The sequence below is a fragment of the Python bivittatus genome, unplaced genomic scaffold, assembly GCF_059951505.1.
Source record: "Python bivittatus isolate LINGU-HERP-01145 unplaced genomic scaffold, Pbiv_v1 ctg000690_np1212, whole genome shotgun sequence".
Lineage (NCBI taxonomy): Eukaryota > Metazoa > Chordata > Lepidosauria > Squamata > Pythonidae > Python > Python bivittatus.
This window is the reverse complement of record NW_028277096.1, coordinates 4,496,976-4,521,355: the sequence shown is the minus strand read 5'-3', so window position 1 is coordinate 4,521,355 and position 24,380 is coordinate 4,496,976. Positions and strand designations below refer to the sequence as shown.

General features: G+C 39.5%; 2 protein-coding genes across 5 annotated transcripts; one reads left to right on the top strand and one right to left on the bottom strand.

Moving 5' to 3' along the window:
• Nucleotides 1-1,653: 1,653 nt before the first annotated feature.
• Nucleotides 1,654-8,140, top strand: PBK (PDZ binding kinase). Of its 3 annotated transcripts, none has more exons than XM_007422342.4 (8): nt 1,654-1,745; nt 2,302-2,415; nt 3,246-3,339; nt 3,976-4,118; nt 4,473-4,642; nt 5,162-5,291; nt 6,305-6,478; nt 7,511-8,140. In XM_007422342.4, exons 2-8 carry the CDS (start codon nt 2,316-2,318, stop codon nt 7,714-7,716), a joined length of 1,017 nt encoding a protein of 338 aa, XP_007422404.1. In that variant the 5' UTR covers nt 1,654-1,745; nt 2,302-2,315; the 3' UTR covers nt 7,717-8,140. The 3 variants fall into 3 exon arrangements, with proteins under 3 accessions (XP_007422404.1, XP_015746700.1, XP_007422405.1); XM_015891214.3 differs by having other exon boundaries at nt 1,673-1,732; XM_007422343.4 differs by lacking the exon at nt 1,654-1,745 and adding an exon at nt 1,752-2,017.
• A 900-nt stretch (nt 8,141-9,040) lies between these two features.
• Nucleotides 9,041-23,981, bottom strand: ESCO2 (establishment of sister chromatid cohesion N-acetyltransferase 2). 2 transcript variants are annotated; one of them, XM_007422340.3, is made up of 11 exons: nt 23,916-23,981; nt 22,055-22,111; nt 19,835-20,813; nt 18,447-18,510; nt 17,365-17,410; nt 14,502-14,643; nt 14,190-14,321; nt 13,816-13,905; nt 13,162-13,305; nt 10,785-10,966; nt 9,041-10,398 (listed from the first exon to the last, which is right to left on the bottom strand). In XM_007422340.3, exons 2-11 carry the CDS (start codon nt 22,093-22,095, stop codon nt 10,266-10,268), a joined length of 1,953 nt encoding a protein of 650 aa, XP_007422402.2. In that variant the 5' UTR covers nt 22,096-22,111; nt 23,916-23,981; the 3' UTR covers nt 9,041-10,265. The 2 variants fall into 2 exon arrangements, with proteins under 2 accessions (XP_007422402.2, XP_088008466.1); XM_088152340.1 differs by lacking the exon at nt 13,816-13,905.
• Between the last annotated feature and the right edge of the window lie 399 nt (nt 23,982-24,380).

Here is a 24,380-nt window from a genome sequence, read left to right as displayed (position 1 = left end):
TGGATGAGGCAAGCTGGGATTGGTCCTGGCGCTGATTCCGCTTCAGAGGTCATTCCTCTTTCAGCCTGCTCCGCGGCTTCCTAAAAGACACCTTGCTTTTAGTTTACCCTTGGGATCTGAAAATTATATTTAGTGGGCGGTTTACAGGATCAAGGTGTAGTCTTTTTTCCTCGAATCCGCTACAACTGAAATACATTCCTTTTCTATTCCTCCCGCATTTCCTTGTTCAGTTCTTGATAGGCTCTTTCCCACCTCCTCTGCCTAGAACATCTAATTGGTCTATACCAGGGGTTCTAAATCTTGGCAGCTATAAGATATGTGGGCCAACTCCCAGAATTCCCTAGCCAGCATGCTGCCTGGGGAATTCTGGGAGTTGAAGTCCACATATCTTAAAGTTGCCAAGGTTGAGAAACCCTGGTCTGTACTATGCTGATTTTGTTGATACGCTGATAAGAACCTGAGACAGAGTTTTTACCTTTTGCTGTACAGTAGTTCAAGCCAGTTTCAAGTGCAATCCTTTTTTTCTGCTGATTACATGAATAGGTGATCCAGTGCGTGGTTCTAATAGGAGTCTGGCTTAAAACTGGAAATATACACTATAGTTAACATGAATAATCTTTTACCGAAAAGCCAGTTTTACAGTGAACCATTAATTAAGTGCACAAGTTGGCTTCATAAAACATGCTATGCTATCAATTGATTTGTGGCTCAGTAATTTGAGTCCAACCTACTTTATAGATTATGGGGATAACATTGGGGGAGGAAATATTTAGGTAGCATCTTTGAGCTGCTAGAGAAAAAGTAAGACTTAAGTCTAACAATCCAATTGTGGTGCTTGTGCTTTTATTATGGAATTAGTACATGAAGTCCAGCTTCTTTCAAAGCAGTGGGATTGAGCTGCAAGACTAACCCACCAGCATAAAATGCAGCCTATTTTGATCACTACTTCAGATGGTCAGAATTAATACACTTATGTTAGTATGCTTTCAAACATTTTGACTACCAGCCTTAACCTGATTTATTGAATAATGATTTGGTAATTCAAACCACGCACTAAGCCATAAACCATTATTACAGTTGATATACGATACAGGTATAAACCTTATCACGTTGTATGATACTGACTCTCCATGACCCCTAATGATTTCATAGATAAAAGCCATGTAGTTTGACATTGTGGAGTGTTTGACATTGCCTTCCCCCGGATTTTTTTTCCCCTTCCCATTCAGCCAATAACCTTGGCATTGCCTGGGGGACTCTCATCCCTGGGGACTAACCCATTCTGACTCTGCTGGGTTGTAGTGAGTAAACCAGCCCGAAATCGTAAACTATGAGGTTTGCTTTCCCCCTTAAATACTGTACTTAAATGCGCAGGATTGGCGCCAGTCTTTCATAGTGTATACTCCTGGTGCTTTCTTGATCTGTCTCCGTTAGCAATCCGTAACTCTTCTAGGACAGCCCTCTGCTGTAATCCCTTGGTCCATCAGTCCACCCTGTCCGTTGCTGAAATCCTGCTTCTCGTTCAGCTGGTGACTCCCTTTCCGGAGAGCGCGCAGGTAACCCAGCTATCAGCGAGACAGAGAAGCTTCGCCGCCCCTCGAGTTCGCCCGCTGCGCGACCCGAACCTCCGATTGGTCCGTCCCGTTTTGCCCCGCCCCCTGGTTAACGTTCTGTTCACGCAAGCGCTTAGCCGCGATTCAAACGGTGGCGGAAACTGTTGGAGCGGTTGCAAGTGAGTTGTGTTGGTGGGTGTCTGCTCGGTCACGGTGGCGCGTTCTCTCCCTGGGGCTGCTTGATCCTGTCCCTTGCCCTGCTAAGCCTGTCGTGAAAGCCTGTAATTGGGGCCTGTGGACCGCAGCGGGAGGCTTCCTCGGTGCCCTGCAAGGGGGAAATTGGATGCCAGGAGAGGGAGACCCTGACTCTTAACGGCCTGAGGAAGGGGTGCATGGCCAGGGCGTCCCTCGTGGTATCTCGTCTAACCGCTGCTCTCCCCGAGTCTGCCGGCCCTTAATTATTAGTAAGTTACTCGATATATTTTTATACCGTTTCTTTTTACTAATTACTAATTCTAATTACTAATCTAGAACTGATTTTACCTCCGGGTTCCCCAAGCAAACTTCAGTCAGAAACTGGCAGAAATCTGGTTTAATTTGGATTCATGCATTGAGTGGGCTTCCAGATTTCTGCCAGTTTCTGACTGAAGTTTGCTTGGGGAACCCGGAGGTAAAATCAGTTCTAGATTCCAGTTCTTTGAATTACAAATCATAATAGCTCTTTCTTCCCACTTATTTTTTCCTGCAGAAAAAGCCTTAGCTATGGCTGCAGAAGCTGCTTTCAAGACTCCTAGTAAACTCTCACAGAGAAGGAAATCAGATGAGGCTGTACTTGGTGAAGATGTGCGGAAACGTTGCAGTGGTGGGTTAATTTAATGTTATAAATTGATCAATTTATAGTTATAAGCAGTCAAACATATTAGGAAAGATCAGGTGAAGTTTTTTGGATCCAGAGCAAGGTTTTTGTTGTGGAGAAATATGGCAGTAAGTGAATATAGCTCTTGCCACACAGTGTTCCCCCATGGAAGAACTCAACTGATTTGTATTGAGGGAGGAATCTCTTATGCCAGAAAATGGCTGCAAGAAAGTGGTAATCCAGCTTCCAGCAGTAACACACTGCTGCTGGCAGAAGAGGATACAAATGAATGTTTGTTCTAAAAGGTGAGAGTGATGGATTTGGGGAGGGAATACATTTTTAAACTTAATGTCAATGTTCTTAAATGTTTCTTACACAAATGTGAGAGACAAGATTTTAGTATAATTTATTTTTAAACATATTGTAAATGTTTGACAGATTTAGGAGAGGACAACTTTTTTTCATGTAAAGATACATGACCACGTTTCCATGGCCACCACTTTATGAATCACTGTGCTCCCATGATAGTGAATGTGAAGAGATGCTGCTGACTCTAAATTGCCTGACATAGGGTTGAAATTGAAATAGGTAGGTTTCTTTTAAGAAAACAAATTAATAGGGTAGATCCTTCAGCATATCCCTAAAGAGAGAGAGAAGCACTATGATATCACTGCATATCAAAAATTCAAGGAGTGACTTCATCAGATTGTGTAAGAGATATTTGGTAAAGTCTGGTCTTGGTTACTGAGTTAGCAAAAAACATTCTTGCAGTTCTGGTAACAAAAGTTTGTTATTTCATATAGTGTAAACAGCATGTCTTTATTTTTACAATATAGGACAAAGTACTTCATCTACAGTATCTATTCCAGCTTCTCCCTTCATGCAAAAACTGGGATATGGAACTGGTGTCAGTGTTTACCTTATGAAACGGTATGTTATCTTAATTGATACCAGGGATATGTTCCAACATATTAAGATTGCTAAATGAGCTATGCTGATGATGTTTTAGAAAAGTTGGAAAGAACAGTATAAGTGGTTTAGCTCTGGGCCTACTAATTTTTGTTTTAACCACAATAAATCTGGATTTATCTCAAGGGTCAGATTGTCTTCCTTATGTAAAAAAAAAATGACAAAATACGTCATCCTGAGATAGCTTATCAAGAGGAGTTTAGATATTATGAGATAGAGGTATAAGTTTCAGTTAATTATGGATTTGTTGATGAACCAGATGTAGAATTGGCTTGGGTGAGTGGTGGGATGGGGAAATTTTTGAATTTCATAACAGTAATGGAGGCTCAGAAGAAAACTGGTGATTTGCTTTCTGAAAGTTGAACTATCAAAGGATAGTTATTTCAAAATGTCTGATTTATTTGTGCAAACCACCTCTTAGCAGGTAAAAATGCCCAAAGAAAGTGCTTCATATAAGGACTGAGAGCCACTTCTCATGTGGTTAAATTGCTGTCTGAGCCATTCTAAAATAATGGAAATGGTGCTTCATATACAGTAGTCTCAGCAATCTAGTTTATCTAGAGCCACATTTCCAACTAAGGCTTTTTTCTTTTCTAGGTCTCCCAGAGGAATCTCTTGCTCTCCTTGGGCTGTGAAAAAAATAAATACCAAATGTAATTCCAGCCAGCAAAGTATATATCAAAAGAGACTGAATGAAGAAGCTAATATTCTAAAAAACCTTCAGCACCCAAACATTGTGGGTAAGATTAAGTGGAGAAAGGGGAAGATGCTTATTCATATCAGTGAGCCTTCTTAGTTGACGTTTCCAAGGCTCCATTTGGCTAAATATAGAGAAGTGTCCTTGAGTATGACATGAGCAAGCTGTACTGATGTAAATTATAAGTTCTACTGTTCTCTTAGTCTGTCTTAGCTACTGTGGCAGCTTTCCTAAGCTCTTTCAACATTATTTAAGAGTAAATACCTGGGCTGAAAAATATTTGGGGAATTATAAAGTGTCCTGGCCAATTTCAAAGTTTGAATTACCCTGGAAATGAGAAAAAAAATGGAAAGTTGCCTTTGGGGACACTGACAAATGCTGAGTATGTATTTTGAAGGGTTTCGTGCATTTTCTGAAGCCAAAGATGGAAGGATGTGTCTTGCTATGGAATATGGTGGGGAGAAGTCCCTGAGTGACTTGATTGAAGAAAGAAATGAAAAGTACAAGAAACCTTTTTCAGCTGCCACCATTCTCAAAGTTGCCCTGCACGTGGCAAGGGGTTTGAAGGTAGGCTGTATAAATTGAATATGACACTTTATGTGAACCCTTGAGGGCTGATCAGTACAAAAATAGAGTAAAGCCTATGATTGTTTTAAAAACTTTCTCATCCCTATTATATCAACCTGGCCCTCCCGGTCAGGCAGAGAGGGCACGTTGCGGACCCCGTCAGCGAGAGAAGGTCAGCTGGCAGGGTCCAGGAGGAGAACCTTCTCTGCCGTTGCCTGCACCCTTTGGAATATTCTCCCCCCAGAGGTGTGGGCCCCTACCCTCCTGGCTTTCCGAAAAGATTTAAAGACCTGGCTCTGTCAGTGTACATGGGGCAATATGGGCTCTAACCATCCCTGGGGGTGGTTAGCCCTCTAACGATGCTTGCCAACTATCCATCTTTCTTGGAACCTTTTTTATTAGGACTATTTTTATATTGCATTTTAATGAATTTTATCTCTGCTGTAAACTGCCCAGAGTAATTTCAACAAATTTGGCTGTGACAAATTTGATAAATAAGATCCTCTTCTTTGATTTCAGTATCTTCACAATGACAAGAAATTGCTTCATGGTGACATAAAATCTTCTAATGTTGTCATTAAAGGTGACTTTGAATCAATAAAGATTTGTGATGTGGGTGTCTCCTTGCCTCTAGATGAGAATATGATGGGTATGTTGAATATTTAGTGTTTATCTTCTTTCACTGAAAATCAGCTTCAATTCTTATTTCTGTGTACTAGGAAATGGTGACCTCTTTGCTATGGTAGTCATCAGCCAACCTTCTTGCTACACTGCTGAATCCTTAAAGGAATTCTGCTAAAGTCAGAGCTGCTATTTTACAATGAAGAATAAACAATTCGGCTACCATCATTTGGAAATAAAGAAACCAGAGCTATTATGCCAGCTTTGCGCATATACCAGAAGTGATAGCGAAATACTTAAGATTTTACCTATGCCTGAAATATAGATGTACATTGGTGCAGTTATCTATGTCTGGAAAAAATGTGTACCTGAATTGTTCAATGATTTTAGTATTTTGAATATTGATTTTCTGAGGTTTCTCAAGTTGCTTCTTAAACTAGAAAGGCAAAAAATGGACACAAAACAATGCAGTCCTTTCAGAACCGGAATGTAAGACGAATATTCTATGTAAATTGAGGAATTAGGATTGTAATATCTCTCTTGGTCCCAGATGCCAAGCTCCCTTTTCTCTTGGTTGCTTCCAGCTGCTGGGGCATACAGAACCCCAAGGACTCCACAGAGAAATTCTCATTCTAGTATTCTAATTTGCTTCCTCATGTGGAAAAGGAATGCAATAGTAGGGTGTGGCTATGCAAATTTCCTCTGCAGGTATTCTGGACAGATCTGAGAAGCTGTACAGTTCTGTGATTGGAATTGTGCCTGCAACAGAATACCTCCTCCTCCAGCAACTGGAAATCCTGCTCATCACTGTTGTAGCTATCAAGGTTATACCAAGCAGATTTTTCAGGCCTAGTTGGTTTTAAGAAATTCTGGAAGTGAAAGGATTCAGATTCCTTTCATAATGGTTACTGTGACAGCAACTGCTCTTGGCTTTCTTTCCCTTTGTTTTTACAGTTGCTTTAGCATCTCTGCTTCTTGAGAGAATCGCACCAAACCCTGAAGGTGGCTCTTGGTTTGTAACTATAATTTGTTTTCCTTCAGTGAGTGATCCTGAAGCTGAATACATTGGCACTGAGCCCTGGAAACCCAAGGAAGCTCTAGAAAAAGATGGTATTATCACTGACAAGGCTGACATCTTTGCATTTGGGCTGACTTTGTGGGAGATGATGACGCTTTCCATACCTCATCTTAATCTGCTTGGAGAGGATGATGATGGTGTGTCTAAATATTCTTCTTGATTTGGCAGGTGGGGTGGTGGGGCGACTTTTATTTTTATTATTTTAGCCTCAGGTCTGCAGTAATATAGTGATGACGTTGGAGTAGACTGGGTTAAAATTAGATGTGGGTGAGATGCAGAAAGTGTTACATTTAGCAGAACCTTCTTTTTTACACCCCCACAAAAATAGCCAATTTGACCTTCAGGTGCAAAAGAAATGGGACAGCAGAACTCCTACAACTCACAGATTGTTCAGCCAGTGAACTAAGGGGTTACCGGTAACATTAGCTGCTGAACCAAACTTTGTATTATCTTGGGTGATTTCAGCCATTGGACTTAAGCCAAATATGCTAGAACATATATTGCAGCATGGAATAATTTTTTAAAAATTGTAAGGAGATGGGGAATATGATAGTCTTCCAAAATATTTTAAGTTTTATTTACTACAATTTATATTCTGCCTATCAACATGGAAATCAAGAATAGCAAAAAATAAAATATACACATGTAAAATGCCATCAAATAGTTTAAATCATTAACGTAATTTAGAAGAGCTTGACTAAAAAGGAAAGTCCTTTCTTGGAATATAATTGCCAAGGCACTATATTCTGTAGTTGGAAGGGAAAATGTCCAGTTCCATGTCCATGACAAACTACTTTAGCAAATGAAAGTATCTTTCAGAGGACCTTCTGTTGATCTTAATGTCCAGAGAGGTCCTTATTAAAATAAGCAGTCTTAGTTTGTATTTATTGTCATTTACTGCCAAAGCTCAAGATTATCCACCCAGGTTTCCCTTCATTTTACTTGCACGATAATCCCATGAGATTAATCTGAAGGACAATGACTGGCCTAAAGTTACCCTGTGAGAGCTCTGTGGTCAAGAGGGGACTTAAATCCTGGTCACCAGGAAATCAGATAGCAATCAGTGCTGTTTCTGGGCTACAGTTTGAATGTTGAATGTGATTATCTTCTCAGCAGTTTGTGATGGTTTCTTGAAAATAGCTTCTGACCCATTTCTAATGTACTTCCAGATACTTCTTTTGATGAAGCTGACTTTGATGATGATGCCTATTATGCAGCACTTGGAACTCGGCCACCACTCAATATGGAGGAGCTGGGTCCCTCCTATCAAAGGGTTATTGAGCTCTTCTGTTTGTGTACCGTGGAAGATCCAAGAAAGCGTCCTGCAGCAGCACAAATTGTGGATGTTTTGGAATCAGAAGAGTTCGTATATTAGCCAAACCCCACTTGACTCCTGCACTAGTATGGCAGCTTCTCCATTTCTAGAAACGTTTGTAGGTGCTAGCATTGTTAAATTAGATGAGGATATACAATAGTTTCTATTTTACATGTATTTAAGATTAAGTGGTCTTAACGCTGTTCTGTTTTAAATCATTTAAAACAGACATTTTTTAGGTCAGATAAATTATTTCAAACAATACCTTTTGTTATTGACTGATGTGAGAACATGTAGATGAGGATGCCTAATTCATTATTAATATAAATGATTTGGTTGGAAGTGACCAAGTTCTCCAACTCCCATTGCATTCTGTGTAAGTTATGTCAGCTGAATGTTTGACTCAGACATACTGCTCATCATAAAATGAGAATTTGTTTGCAATTTATTCGTTCAGAAAATGGCTACACATATTGTAAAGGTCAAATGTCTTGTGTTTGTTTCCAATTTTTAGCAATAAATTTCTGTTTCTGAATGATGTTACAAAGCCTCTCAACCTATCGGTTTGGACCACTTAAAAATATTTTTTAAATGATCCCAACCCTTTGCAGCATTTTTGCAGGAAACTCTTGGTTTATTGAGTGCCTAATGAGGAATTTGCTGAGTGTTGTTTTCTAAGCTCTGTAAGTTTTTAGTGACTGACAGCCTCTCATGGCATATCAGGAGCTGCAATCCAAAAATGATTTGAATTGCATTTCAGATTCACTGGCCCAGCAGAAACAAATCTGGAATGCTTTGGTTATTCTGGGTCTCAGCCAAAGAAAATCCAGATGAATTTTAGAGTGATTTTGTGGGGCAAGTAGTGTGGTGCTTTTTCTCCACTCAGCTTCTCCTAGCATGCCCGTCAGTATATTCCCAGTGCCTTTCGTTCCCTTTCTCCTGACTTTTCCCAGCTGCCACCAATGCCCTTAGTTTTTCTCTTTTACCTCCCACATCAGGTCACCTGTGCCTGGAACAGTATTTTGGTCTGTATCTAGAACAAAACAGCTCCATTTTAGCCTGCATGTGAACCAAAACATGAAACGTGCATGTTTTTGTTTGGGCACAGACTATTTGATACTATAATATATAGTTGAATTGTCCTCTGCATAGATCCAAATTCTATTTGTAGGGCAAAACCACACTTAATTGGAATTATTGGGAAATTAAGGTAAATTGTTCGAGCAATGGAAGACATTGCCTTTTTGTAGTTACAGCACACTGAGATTCAGAAATGTTTACGGTTACTTTATATATTCAAGAGATGTAGCACTATAAGAACAGTTGCCATATATTGGAGCCCAATATATTAGTGGAATGGGAATTGCATTGTCTATACTGACAGTATCAGTTGATAGACAATTCATTTTAGCTTGCTTCCTAGTTTTTCTAGAAAAGGGCATAATAAAGTATTGCAGTGACCTCAAAATCAAAAACTAATTAATGATTGCAGTGCTTTGAAAGGAGGGGGGAGGTGTTATCATTTGAAATAATGGCTTGAAGTGTACTTTTCATATACAGTGATATCATGGGTACCTATAGAACCAGTCTGGCTGTGTGGATCAAATAAGTTAAATTATCCTATAAACTGAGGGACAGCCACTTACAGAAGAATATAGTATTAGTATTCTTTCTTGGTCAAGGAGGCTACTTGCTAAAGTTTGGATTTATAGGTTCTACAATTCACTGCATTTTTTTTCTGTGTGCTAGCAGGTAGGTTGTATAAAGAACACATTTGACTCAAAAGATTAACTAGCAAGTCCACTTTTTATGGTTAACCACCCAGAGATGATTGACTGGGACAGCATATAAATTTTATAAACAAACATTTACTGCATATATATCAAATAAAGTTTAATACACAAAAATATTTATTTGAATAGGCTTGGTCCAGCAGTGTTTAGTGCAAGAATTGCAGTAGTTGTCAGACATAGCCTACCCAACTTCTGCAGTTACCTCCAACGCTTTAGAGCTTCAAAAACTAGTCTCAGTACTGTGTTTCCACTAACAGGTGCAAAAATAATTTTAAAATCTTAGTCCATAGCAGCATTAGAGTACCCCCTGTACTTTATCTCTTCCTAGTCTATAAAAATTATGGCCTTCCAGATGTTGCTGAACAGCCATAGCCAGCCATTGGTAAAAGATGCTGGAAATTAGCTCAGGAACACATTTTCCATCCCTGTTTATTCAGTCTCAGCACTGAGTTTCTTTTGCTAAACCTTGTCATCCATCTGCAAGCAAACCAGCATATCTGCCAGAAGTGTAAAAACAACACACTGGAGGCAGTAGCAATAAAGAGCTAGAGCAGTAGGAGCCATACGTAGTTCTTTTCTTACACATTCTAAATTTTATAATCAATTTCAGAAGTTTTTAACTTCCAGAATTAACTTTTTCAAAGCAATTCACATATCAAATACACACTTGGTATGTTACTAATTCAAATTTACATTATCACATTAAAGCACAAAACAATGCAATAACAGCAATGACCACATTTTGTAAAATAGGAGCCCTTGCTGAAAGAAGAGAAGGGCTCATTAACTCCACTTCGCATTTTTACAAATCTGGTCTTAACTAATGAAATTATAAACGAGGAAGTTGGGTATTTTGCAATATCTTGCTGCAAATAGCTTTCCATCTGGTGTTGGATCTGAAAAGGCGATTTCATTGATGCTTAGGTAACAGCCAAATAAAAAAGTTTGCCTGGAAGAAAAAAGTATCAATGTAGAATAAGAATCCAATTCTTTGGTGGTTATTTAGGTTTATTATATGTATTTAATAAAAGTTTAAATCAATTATTACGTTGACAAAAGAAAGTCAAAGGAAATCATCTCATCCAGTACTTAGCTGAATAAAATGGAAAGTGCTGAGTAATTAGAGGAAGGCACCAATGTCCAAGGTGTTCTCAGCACTCTGCTATATATGGCATGTGCGATCATGCTCCTAACATTTGCTTCATGAGTATATACCCTCTTTATAATTAGCTGAAAAACACCTATATTCCAAGAAAAGGTTATCTAAAAATAAGATGATTGTGCCATATTTTGGGTTACAAAATTTTCAGACTGGACCCAGCACTACTTCCTTACCTCATCACATCCACCAAACGGCTGGCAATGTGCTTCCTCCGCATCAGGCTGAATACCCAGATTCGGCTAATCCCGCAGTAGACCTTTTCTGGCTTTGTCGAGCAGCACCAGGCATGCTGATGCTCTAGGTTATTTTCAGCAGGAGACTCCACTGTTATGGGCTCTGAAAGCACTCGAAAAGCCTGTGGGAAAGAAGGGAGGGTTACCTTAAACAGTAACAAACCTGTATAACAGGATGATTTACAGGGCTTTAAGGAACACATTTGCTGCCCAAATTTGATAGAGCACATGTTGCTTAGGCTGCATCTACTAAAGTATCCCAGCTCTACAACTGTTATAAAAATTCATCTTCATGACATCTTCACACTGTGATAATGAATGCCACAATTTTAGTCAAGAACAAAAAGGTATCCCTGAGTCACGGCCACAACCTCGATAATTCCCTGCTCTTTGATTGTTGTTTCAACTACAGTGTCCAATATCCTGTTTGAAACCCTTCAGGGAAGGTGAGCCCACAATTGTTCTATCACTTTGTTAAAGGCTCCTGGGAAGGGAATGCAGGTGTGTTATTCAAATTGACTGGGAAAACTGCTACTCCAGAATCTGATGATTCTGGCTCAAGTAGATGATTTTGTTAGCACTTCTTTTGCCCCAGTGCCTTGCAGACTTTTTAAAGGAATGAGAGGAAGTCATCTGCTGTAAAAAGGCTCATTGTGTCTGGAGTAGGATTTTCATCCTCCTCACATGAAGGGAGAGGGAAATTGACTCCTCAGAAATTGCAGAGAAGCTGAAGTGATTGTCAGTGAGGCAGCAGCACATCCCAGAACAGTGTTTCTCAATTTTGGCAACTCTAAGGTACATGGACTTCAACTCCCAGAATTCCCCAGTCAGCCATAGCTGGTTGGGGAATTCTGGGAGTCGAAGTCCACACATGTTAGAGTTGCCAAGGTTGAGAAACACTGCCCCAGAATAAGCTGCCTCCAAATCTCTGTCCAAGGTGTGGATTTGATACTAAGCAGCCACCTTTCTCTTCCCATCACAGTATGGAACAGGAAGGTAATGCAAGGATCCAGAATAAGAGATCTGCTTCTTGTATCCATGCAAAAACATGCACACCCTTTCTTACTGGCTTCAACTGAGTGAATCAGTAGACACTACCTCCCCAAGCAAGATGGTTACTGCAAAGAACATGTCACAGAAAGATAATCCTACCTCTCAGCCAAAGAACCCTTGAATATGGATGGAGTGAAATCTGCAAGGATTATTTGCCCATGATTATTCACTGATACTACTAGCCAAAACTCAGAGGTATTGATCACAGCAAGGGATCAGAATTCTTGGATTCCCTTCTATCAGGTGCCCAGGTCTCCTGATTTCCCAAAGAAATGGGGTAACCCCAGAAGCAGCTACAGCATTGCTGTAAAAGTAGCAGCCACCTCTTGAAGAGAGAAAAAATGTTGTTCATTTCTGGACTAATAGTTGGATTCAGAAAGTTAAAAGCAGTAATGCATTGCCCAGTAGGACATCCTCATTCACAAGTTAGGTAGATCAATTCCCTGAAAACAGTATCAAATGTTTTAATACATCATTATTTACTAATTGGAGTGATAAGTAGTAAAATAATAATTGTTCTTGACATCAAGAATTCTGAGAAAAATAATGACCAATTTGCTTTGGTTTTTTAAGAAATGTAGAATTGTGGGGAAGGTTGCTGGAACAATATGTAATAAATCTGGAGTAACTGATACTATATTAAGAAAATTGCATAGAACAGAAAAGGGCAAAAAATTGACTGAAGTTGCTAGAAAGTAGATTTCTTTAGGGTGCAGTTTGTTAGAATGGCATGCATCCTTGTAATGCCAAGGAACTGCGAAGCTCTATGTTTTATATTCTGCATATGTTGTTAGAAAAATTAGATTTTTTTCCCCTAGATTTTTACAGGTCCAATCAGGAAACAGGATTATTGGAACGATGTAAATTAGTACTGTTTGAAAGCTCATAAAAGCCTACTGTAGAAATATTACCTTAGCTTTCCATTAGTTGTGTGTGCGTATTTGCACTATAGATATAAATACACTTATACCATGCTATTTTCTTATAAAAACCTCAAATCATGCCTAAATATTCAAGGTGTACTGTTTCTTCTTGTTATTTGAAATAATTAACAACTTACTGGTATTATTTGATGCATGTTTTAAGTTTATATTTTAAATAAGGTTTAAAGTTATGTTTAAATAAAAACATTTTAAAAAGATCTGATATGAACCCCTGAACTTTGTCAACACAATCTGAACGGTTCTCGGTTTGCCCACCCATTTCAGAACAAAGGTATTTGTTTGAACCACAGATTTTTCATTCCAGATTGCAAATTACTCACCCGCCTGACTGGCTCAGCAATTAAGCAGCCAACTATCTTTTTTTCATTGGATACAAACAAGTACGTTTTAGTTTGTGATGGATAAGTCTGCACTATTTGTTTAAATCCAAGTTCATTATCTACAAATGTGCGTATATCATCAGCCTATATAAGAAAAAAACACACAGTAATTTAGTTACTTAATCAGATAGGGGTCAACAAGCAATATTTCTAGGAGCAATTAGTTATGGAATTATCAAAAGAGGCATTTTTGCTGGAATTCTATCTGGCCACCAAGATTTTTGGAAAGCAGTAAGCATTGGCTATTTTATTAATACCACAAAATAGGTGGCTAGAAAGTTGCTCCTAAAAACTGAACAAAACCTATTTTGTTCGTAACAGTTTAAAAATTGAAACCAAGCAATGTATTTAACAATAAAATATAATTTCTGAAATTATTAGAAAATGGAAACAGTGTTTCCTTTATGATAGAAATCTTAAATTACAAGAGCAATTAACTTGGGGGCCTGAATGTTATTTACTCAACATTTGGGAATACTGTATGCATACATTTTTCCCTGAAAATGTAAGAATTATGGAACAATCCTGAAACAGATAAGAAGTAGCTTTGAGACAAACAAGCGGAACAAGGTTAGAAAAATCCTGGCACTGCACCTTTTTGACAATATATTTTGGATCATTCCAAAGTATCAAGACAATTTTTCCATCCCAGAATTCTGCAACTACATGTTCATTCTTCCAGCTCTATCAAAAAATGGGCAAAAGGAATATGGAAAACAGATTTAGACTAACAGATTAAGCTATGATTTAAAAAACCCCAGTCTCATAGATCAGTACAAAAATGTTAATTAAGCCATTTTCTATAGTAACATACAAATACTACAAAGAAATTGCTGGAGCTATTCTCTTAGATAGCATTCGTTCCCATTACCCATTATGCTTACATTCCTTGGAATTCTACTGTCCAGTTCATGATCCCAGGTATTAATTCATAAAGGGGTCCATGGTGTATCTAACTTCTGTCTTACCGTGTATTTTATGCCCTCAATAAACCTTTGATGATACTGGACATGATGTGCTTCATCCTCTGGGTTGTCAGCTGAATAAACCATGCCACATGATTTGCAGATGGTGGCACCAAAATGTTTTTGACCAGCATCCTGTAAAGGCACAGAGGGCATTAATATGTCATATTGTCCACTCCAATCTGGGACATAGGAGAGACCTCTTTAGCACTTTAATATGCACATACAGAATCAAAATATGGCATGTCTGAAAGCCTTGTAAATGATGTTACAATTGCCATTATAGCACTGATAGACTGAAAGAAATATACTCACAATGACCATTTGATCTTTCAAGCCTTTGGTTAGTACTTTTGTTTTCTTGCTGATTCTTAGTTTGGAAGGAGACTTCTGTCTTACTGGACTCAATTCCACATGTGATGATGGTTGTTCATCTGGAAGAGTCTGTGGACTGAAACTAAGATATTTGCAACTTACTAACAAAGATTCATAAAGAATATATGGACATTCATTTGTTAAAACTAACATTCATGAATAGGGCTACAAGGCCAAGAAGTCAATAAACTGTCCCAGCAGAAGCCACCATCACACTGTGAACAATTCAAAATGCTAATTTTAAATGTTGCAACATGGAACTCTCACACTTAAGAAATCAGCTCCACTAGAGCAGGAATAGACAATCTAGCACTCCCCAGAAACTTTGGACTACAACTCCCACAACCCACTACCCTTGATATTGGCTAGTGCTGACTGGAATAATAAGAGTCAATGTCTAAGACGTAACAGGAAAATAACAGATTGCTTACTTGCTCAATTGAATAATATTGTGAACATGAATTTTAACAGAAACCTTCTACATCTTCACTTCAAATACAGGTAGTCCTCGCTTAACAATGGTAATCGGGACTAGAATTTCCATCGCTAAGCAATGTGGTTGTAAACCACAATGTCACGTGACCACATCACTTAGCAACAGCGATCCTGGCAGCCCCCATTGCTGTCATTAAGCAAGGACCTCCTTGCATCTTCCTGCTGGCTTCCAACAAGTAAAGTCAATGGGGAAGCTGGCAGAAAGTTGCAAATCCCAGGAGGCTTGCAAGCAGGCTGGTAGGCAAGTAAGTGGCTGCTTCCAAGTGCGGTGTGAGCGAGGCTGGGTGGGGGGTGGCTGCTGCTGAGTGCGGGAGGGCACACAGGTGGCTGATGTGGTGCAAGCGCAGTCAGGCACAGTGGCTACTGAGTATGGGAGGACACTGTGGTGTGGTGTGAGCATGGCTGGGCAGGTGTGTGCTACAGAGTGTGGACAGGCGGGGTGCCGTGGGCGGGTGCTGTGGAGTGTGAAATTGCTAGGAACTCATACTCCATAGTTGGGCTTCTCGGGAGAAAAGGCGGCAAGAGCGGGGGGCAACTTACAGGAGCGACTTGCAACCTTCCCTGCCAACTTCCCCATTGACTTTGCTTGTGGGAAGCCAGCAGGGAAGGTCGCAAATGGTGATCATGTGACTGCAGGACACTGCAATCATCATAAGTGCAGGCCAGTTGCCCAGCGCCTGGATTGCAATCACGTGACCACGAGGGTGCTGGGACAGCCAGAACTTCAAGGACCGGCCATAAGTACCACTTGTTCAGCACTGTCATAACTTTGAACAGTCGCTGAACGAAGGGTCATTAACTGGGGACTACCTGTACAATATTCCTATAGCTATTTCCTCTATTTTATTTTTAGAAGTCCTGTGAGACAACTTAGACTGAGATGTACAGTGGCCAAAGGACACCAAGTGGATTGGAATTCCAACAGTCACCTCTTCAATCCTAGTTTGACACTCTAATCACATTGGCTGTTTGTATACAATGGCATATAAGGCAGCAGCAGGAGAACTCTTAACAGCTGCCCTACAATTGTATTTTTTGAGAAGTTACAAAAATGCTTCAAGGCATGTTTTCACTGGTTATACTCTAGTCGGTACGTTGGGCAGAGTATAATTCTTGTCTAACGAATAGTAATATTTTATTCTATCATATTGTTTGAAATATTTGTATATTATTTTTAAGCAAAAATTCTTTACCACCAACTAGTACTTGTCCAGAGTTTTGCATCCCAGATGTGCTATGCCTATATAATATTAATAGGCTCTCTCTACTTTTAGAAAGGTTAACAAAACCGAAGGGTGTAATAATTAAGCTATACAATGCTCTATTTGTTTAGCCCTCTAATTTAGGGCTTTGCTGGTCCTAGGAGCTTATGCTTCAATATGGAAGCACCATCTGGTTCATAAGCACAGCTCCTCAGATGCAGCAATATTCATATTAGGATTACTCAAGGACAATAGTATCTAGCAAAAAATCTTTGTCCTTTTGTAACCTGAATTGTGATACCAACACCATGGCTAATTAGGTAGCAAAAATGCCATTACTTATTATTTCAAGATCAGTATAATGTAATGAAGGCAGCAGAAACTTTCCACAGCATTTTAGGGAACCATGGAGATAATCTTGGAGAAGGAATCTAGAAGTTGTTAGCTCAGCAACAGCTGCTGAAGCATAGGTTAACCCAGGGGGAAGGGTGAGAGAGTATGGAAAGGGACTCAGATTCTCTGGAGTATAAAGGGGAGGGAAGGGAAGTCAGCAAGGAAGGATGCAAGTCGCTGGGGTAAGTCTCCCCCACCCGCACCCCCTTCCCCAGCCCTTCTGCGCTCGTACCATACTGGCCATGTGCACCTCCATGCATGCTTCCCAACCCTTGCCATGCCTCCTTCGCACCCCCCACGCCACGCCTCTCATATACCCTCTCCTCGACCCACACTTCTCATGCACCCCCTCCCCAACCTGCGCCTCTCACACACCCCCTCACACACCGTCCCCTGCAACCCACGCTTCCTCTCCCACCCGGCAGCAGCCACTTATCTGACTGCTGGCCTGGGACTTGCAACTTCCTGCTGGCTTCTGCACTGACTTTGGTTGTGGGAAAGTGGCATGCCTAATGACTGTGGGATTCAGTTAACTACAGTAACTGGGACTGCAGGAATTGCCATTGCTAAGTAATGTGGTCGTGCTTTATAACTACATCACTTAGCGACAGAAATTCTGGTCCCAACTGCTGTCATAAATCAAGGACTACCTGTAGAGGAAAATCTTCGTCTGCATTATATAATTATTGAGAATTATTACAGAACTGACATACCTTTTTTTGTTGCTGGAAGATGTTCTGAACAAAGGATTGACATTGTCTGCCAAAAATGACATTGGAAGAAAAAGAGTATCCATATAATTTCTATTCACCACTCCACTTGCATTGTTTATAACACTGCACCCCAGATCTCAAAAGGAAGATAGGCTTGACCATCAAATATTAACACATCTTAAAAAAAAATACAAAGTCATAAACCTGCGTGATTCCAGGCTTTACTCACAACATACCCTTCTCTTGCACTAGATGGGACTAGTAGGTGTTAACTGCTCTCCTGAAATCCAGGAGAGGAAACAAGGTCTTCATGCAAAGGAATCTCAAAGCATGAGGACAATGACTGAAAATATCCGCTCCCAAGGTCCTGTCAGATGATACAGAAGATCTGGAAAGAGTTGACCTTCTTCAATCTGATCAGATTGGGAGAAAGTGGTCCCTCAGATAACTTGGTGCATGTAAGACCTTCAAGGTGCCAATCAGCATCATGAATTGCACCTGGAGGCCAACTGGCATTCATTGCAACTCCTGAACAGTGAGGTCACCACCTCTCAACAGGGGATTACAACTCAGTTCAGAATCAAAGATGGTATTTCCCTAGAATAATTTGTCCCACAAACCCAAAGCCCCTATCTTGGAAGAATTCATTCTGTTTGTTTCTCCCCATCCAGATACTTACATCCACCAGGCACTGAGTTAGGACTTCTACTGCATCATTTGTTTGGCTTGGGGCTGAAATATATAGCTGTGCATCATCAGCATCTTGATGATACTGGACCCCATGCCAACAGATGACCTGCTCCAGCTGTTTCATATAGAAGTTAAAAAAACAGTGGAGAAAATAAGAGCCTGAGGCATTTCACAAAGTAGAAGTCTCAGGGCAGATCTTTTCTTCTACCCCTTAGCTGGAACCATCACAACATGATGCCTTCCATTCTAAATCTGCAGAGATGGTCCAGAAGAATAGCATTGTCAAAGGCTGCTGAGAGATCAGTGAGGATCAGGAAGGTTGCACTCCCCCAATCCTGTTCCCTATAAATATTTATAATCTCCATTTATAGGATCACTTATAAATAACTTACTGGAAGAGGCAGTCTTATATTTGTTTGTACTTTCAGATGATTCCTTTGAGGTTTCTTCCAAAACCTGTGAAAAAAAAAAACAGCAAAGTTTTTTGAACAAGAGTTTCCAATGTAGTTTCCAATCCTTGGAGATGAGAAACAGATTCATATCTGATCAATCCCTGAACTGTATACAGACTGAGGTCTCCCTCAGTGCCAATTCTGTTGGGACCTTGAACACTATAGGTTATGAAACTATTATGGAAGTAGAAAATTATAATTAATAAACAGTCAATACAATTTATTAAATTACTCATGAGGCTAATGTGATACAAGGCCATTAAATGATCACTTGTTATTCAATCATTATAATTAGCAGCTACACAGAAATCTTAAGGAATTAATCCATGGGGTATAACACATTCAATTTAATGGGAGAAAGACAAAAAGTGGGTTCAAAGAATAGTGGGAAAAGCAAGGGACTCAAGAAGTGGTTCACTAATGAAGTATATGTAGGATTCGGCTCCAAGCAAGGAAAGCAGGAAAATAATACAGATATAACAATGAAGTGTTTTGCCACAACAAAGGAAAAAAGAGGACTATGGCTAAAAATATAGCATTCACACATGGAGTCAGTATTTTTAGATATTGCTGTAGCCCAGGACAAGCCTTTAGAAAAAATTATCAGAAGCTTGAGAAGGAGGAATCCTATTGTAATCCAAAACATCTTGCTGACAATAATTGATATCCTAGTAATCAAGGCTACTTTTGAAAATATTTTTACAATCATCAGTTTAGAGGCCCTCAGGAACATTTCCCTGCATCCTGAAATTAGATACTGCACATGGGGAACAGAGAGAGGACTTTTAAACTTGCTATGTCTTATATATGGTGATACCAGAGGTTTAACTTGATATTTTTACCTATCCAGCTTTCTTTTCTGAAGCTCTGATAAATGAATCAAATTTATTTTTTGTCAATTTTAACATAGCTTTTGTTAATTGCATGTATTTTATAATTTCTGATTTTATTAACTGAGTTTAGCTGCATTTTAAATTAAAAGATAGCACATAATTTTTAAAATAATACATGAAATGCTTTGTTCTTGAGAATAGGCAGGACTGCAAGGTCTTTCAAAACACTCTGAAATTCTTAACAACCTGAGATCTTTGGTAAACTACACATTACATGACCTTTCCAAATATATCAGTCTGTTTACAGATAATGTATTATAACCCCTGACAGTCTTCAAGGGGCAAACCTTGCCTTTATGTTACTTTGACAAAACATGCAGTATTACAAATCACATAGTCACTGAATCTGAATGTACCTTGAAAGGAATTTAATCCCTTCTCAAATCAAACCTTAGTGTCACTAGACAAATACTAATTTTCCTAAATTATGCATACCTCTTTCCCAGCATCAGTTTCTTTCTGAGCTGGGGACTCTGAGGAACCAGAGTGAGGAATCTGAATAAGTCCAGAATTTTGTAATGGTTTCAGTTCACACAAAGGCTCCTTAATATGATTTTTATCGCATGTCAGTCTCTTCCCATCCTCAAGATTAAGACTCTCTTTCAGGGACACATCTGCTTGGTTTTCTTCCCTGCCAATTTTAGCTGCTTTGCTTTCAGCAGATAAGCACATTTTGGTATCTGTGAGAAGATTGTCCTGCTTCTTGCTTTCTGTGGTATTATTAACAAATTGGAGAAATCTTCGTGGTGAAGACAGCTTCTTAGAGTCACAGTTCCACTTCTTTCCAGTGGCAAAAAATGCTGCCCCGGTCTGGAGTCTTAACACAGGTTTGAACTTCAGGCTTAGGACTTTGGAAGGACCTTCCATTTTCTTTTCTACAGTATAATTATTATTCTCCTTCCCCTTAGGCTTGGGTACAGCAATTTCCATTTTAGCTTTTTTGGTATTTCTTGATAAAGTCTTGGCCTGCCTGGAAACAGCTGGGCGCTTGGAAGTTTTAAGGTGTTGAATCTTGGCTTGTACTACTTCTGTTTTGTTAGCAATAGGTAAATTTGCATCATCATTTCTGGAATTCAGATGACATTTGTTTGCTTGTTTTTTCTCCAATATACTTTGAAATGTATTTACTTTACTGTAAAAGGAACTGATTGACACAGTGGAACTATACATAGCGCCAGACACTGGAGATGTTCTCTGTGGGAGCACATTTGATCTTCCTTTTGGTGCATCTGCTGTCTGCAATGGTGAAGTATTAAGTTTCTCCGAGCTGGTTGACCTTTGGAGCAAGTGTTGGTTTTCTTTATCTTGGAAACTAGGTTTTTTTGTTGAAGACAGAAAACTGTGCTCTGCAGATGCTTCTTCAGTGAATTCCATCTTCAGCCTTTTCATTGGATTCTCATGTACCAGCTGTAAACTATAAAAAATACATATTTTACTCTTTACATATCTCAGACCTAATTCAACTGTCTTACTATATTACAGTTTAAAAATACTTATTTATTTGTTATTCAAAGACTTTTGGATCTATGACACTTTTTAATACATACCATATTTTTCCATGAATAAGACACCCCCATGTATAAGACGACCCCCACTTTTCCAACCCAAAATTAAGAAATCAGTATTTTAAAGATAAAGCAGAACACATTTTTATTTAGTAATTAGGTAACATTTACATGATGCACTCAGTGGGAGGAGGTCCAAACTGTGTCTCTGCAGCTCTGTTTCCATGCTCTTTTGCATAACTGATTACATTCAGTTTGAATTTTGCAGAGTAAGACATTTGCTTATTTTTTTATTTTCCAACATCTTTATGGGCTCAGAATGCTCTGACATTACCGGTCCCTGTTGCATCTGCGCACTGCCTACATGCTCTCCACCTCCAACGGGATGTGTTCCAATTGGTTTGTTCAGCATCAGCTGACGTCAGTTACATAAGGCTCGTGATTGGAGGAAGCCTGTTTGCAGAGACAAAGTATGGGCAGTTTCGCAACCGTGCAGTTCTCTCCTCGGCTTACTTCCTTGGATAAGATGACCTTCAATTTTTAGTGTAACGATTTTAGAAAAAAGTATCGTCTTATACATGGAAAAATACAGTAACTTCTATTGAATGCACTCTTTTTTAAACTGAATTTGAATTAAAAACTCACATCATTGATTCTAACAGGGGAAGTATTAAATTTTAGCTCAATTTTTACCTGAATTTGGACAATAAAATATTAAACATGAGGAAGAACCTACTGCTGTTTAAAGTATGTTATGTACCTAATAGTATATGACTTTATATACTACAATTCTGGTTTGTAGCTTTCCAAGCAAATTGAAATACTTTTGGTAGTAACAAGAAGTTCAAGAGGTTCTCTGGAACAGTCCCCCTGGGGAGATCATGCTGGCCCCCTCTCTGAGGGCATTCAGAAAGATGAACAAGGATATTATCAAGGGCATTCAAACAGATTGGGCCACCTCTGCTTTTATTTTTGAGTTGTTTTATCTCTGAGTTTTATTGTTATTTAGTATTTATGCCTATTGTGGCTATTTTAAATTGTTTTCATTTATATCATGTTAACTGCTGAGAGTTGTTTGATTATGGTGGGATGCAAATATAATAAATAAATAAAATACAGTATATCCTTATAGCTGGCCATTAAAACTCACCTATTATAACAGCGTTTTCTTCTTGGAGTAACAGCTGCCATAACCTGAGTAAAGAGCCTACAAGTTAGAAATGTGTGTGTTAGAAAGTACAGTTTTTTTGTTAGGAAATATGAAATTAGCAAAGCTGGCACAAGAGTCTGCATTTCTCACTTGCCCTTGCTTGCCTGTTTCTCATGCCAATTTATACTGCCAACTCCTTCACCTACAGAGTAACAGCTAATTTGGCCTATTCATCATTCCTTCTAATGGTGGTTTGGACATACTTGGCTAAATATATAAGTAGGCATGCCAAAACAAGATTTCAGTGGCAAATAATGTGGTAAATTAAATAAACCAATTGTCGGACTTCAAAGAACATAATTTCTAACATTTCAGGTATTCTTACATTCAGTGTATGTTGAACACTAGCATTCTGGCACAGCACTGTCTTTAAACATTCAAGATAGGCTTGAATATGACATCTGTCTGTAAGCCAGGAGGACCAGTAAGAAGGCACTAGTCTGTTGTTCTCTTGATACTTTCGACAACAGTCCTCTACATTTCCCAGCTGTCATAGCTGTGGCTGAGGACAGTGGGAGCTGTAGTCCAAAACATCTACAGGCATTGCTGGGTGTGAATGATCAAGGTACTGAGTAGATATAAAAAATGTCAGTGTTCTCATGAAAGAAGTCCCTCTAGAAAGAAAGTCCCTCTAGTCCCTCCCCTTTCTTATGAAAGCCTTCATTTTTCTATTGTACTACCCACTCACCCAGTATACACACTACTTATTTAGTACATAACAAAATCAGACTTGAGTATATATTCATGTCATGTTACAGAATTAATACTAGAGAAAAAGGGTGCAGCTTAACTGTGCAGAAAATTAGGAAATTAAGCCTATAACTAATACATATATGTACCCCTGGTTTCTAAACAGTCATCCAAACAGGATTCTTGAGTTAAAATGCTTGTTCAAGTATGAAAAAGGTAAGTTCTTCAGACCCTCATATAATTGCTGGAGAATGGGTCCAGCTTGTAGTAACAATTTTAGTGACCAGTAAAGTATATAATATTCATTTCCATTGTCCTGTTAATTTCCAACTGTTGGTATCTAATTTAGAAGAGATTAAGCACCTAAAAAAACAATGTGCCTTTTGCAGCTGAAAGACAATTCCTGATCAGTTCATGGAAACCTACTAGAAAATCTCCAGGGTGGAAAACAGGATTGCAGACCACGCTGCATGTAAAAGGACCCAAAGAGGACCACCTTGCCTAAACCAGTTTTTTTTCTGTTATGACAGGCATCATCCCATGGGCTAGGGAGCTTCAAGGTAAAGATGAGAAGCGTTTAGGGCCTAATCTAGGCTCTTAAGAAGTTCAGCAGCTCACCCACCCCGCCTAAGCCTCTTTCCAGCCTACCTTTCCCCCCCCCCCCTTACAGCCTCGTTTTCTTCATGCAGGGAGCTTGGCTTACTGAGCACTTTGACCGAAGTTTCCTTTCCCGTCCTTTTCGAGGAAGCAAACAAAGTCAAAGCAACGGGGAAAGAGCAAGGAATGTGAAAACGTTCCATGAAACCCACGACCCAAATCGGGGTCTCTGACCGGAGTTCAGAACTCGCGAGATCTCTTCTCGGACTTTCAAGGAGACCAGGGCTGCAAAAATCGGGACAGCCACTACATAGCAGCAAAGCATCCCTTTGCTGCTATCCAGCGATCATCCTGAGTTTTGCAACCCCGATCGGTTAATCCTAATGGAAATACATCAGGAAGTACTTCGAAGTGATTTTCAACCTTTCCCTTCCGCACCCGTTTCCTTTGTTCCCGTCCCCGTTTCCCTTTCCTGATACCGAAAAAGCCGTTCTTTGATCATATAATACATTACCTCAGTCAGGAAAGAGTGGAGAGAAACAGGATCTCGCTCCGAGGCACCTCCTGTCCACTCAGACACGGACTGCGGCGTTCGAACTTGCTCCCGCGCGCGCCTTAGCCTCCTTTATTTCCTATTGGTCAGTTTCTCGTTCCTTAACGATAATTGGCTGACTTGCTAGCCAATAACTAAGCCAGCACGCTCAAAAGACTGGAAAGACTTTCGCACGCTTTTCGCCAGCGTATCAACAAGGGTTGAGCGGAATATACTGTAGTACAGAAGTAGGAACAGTAGTAAAACGTATTTGGATGTTTTCTTTTGGCTTTCAAATTCAGTTGCATTGGTAATTCTGAAGTTAGTTGTATATAGCCTTGTGCCGGAAACTACTTCTGTGTGTGGTATCCACGTTAGATGGCAACAAACATCATCTGAAAACTGATCAAGCCAGCCAATTTGCTTACTCCAACATTACCCTTAGTA

Excerpts from the sequence above, each read along its gene's own strand:
- PBK (XM_007422342.4), top strand. The coding sequence starts at position 2,316 with ATGGCTGCAGAAGCTGCTTTCAAGACTCCTAGTAAACTCTCACAGAGA. Across the intron at positions 4,119-4,472 it reads TCAGCACCCAAACATTGTGG|GGTTTCGTGCATTTTCTGAA; the intron begins GTAAGATTAAGT and ends TGTATTTTGAAG. Across the intron at positions 6,479-7,510 it reads GCTTGGAGAGGATGATGATG|ATACTTCTTTTGATGAAGCT; the intron begins GTGTGTCTAAAT and ends ATGTACTTCCAG.
- ESCO2 (XM_007422340.3), bottom strand. The coding sequence starts at position 22,095 with ATGGCAGCTGTTACTCCAAGAAGAAAACGCTGTTATAATAG. Across the intron at positions 17,411-18,446 it reads ATATAAGACTGCCTCTTCCA|ACAATGTCAATCCTTTGTTC; the intron begins GTAAGTTATTTA and ends CATTTTTGGCAG. Across the intron at positions 14,644-17,364 it reads TCTTCCAGCAACAAAAAAAG|TTTCAGTCCACAGACTCTTC; the intron begins GTATGTCAGTTC and ends CAAATATCTTAG.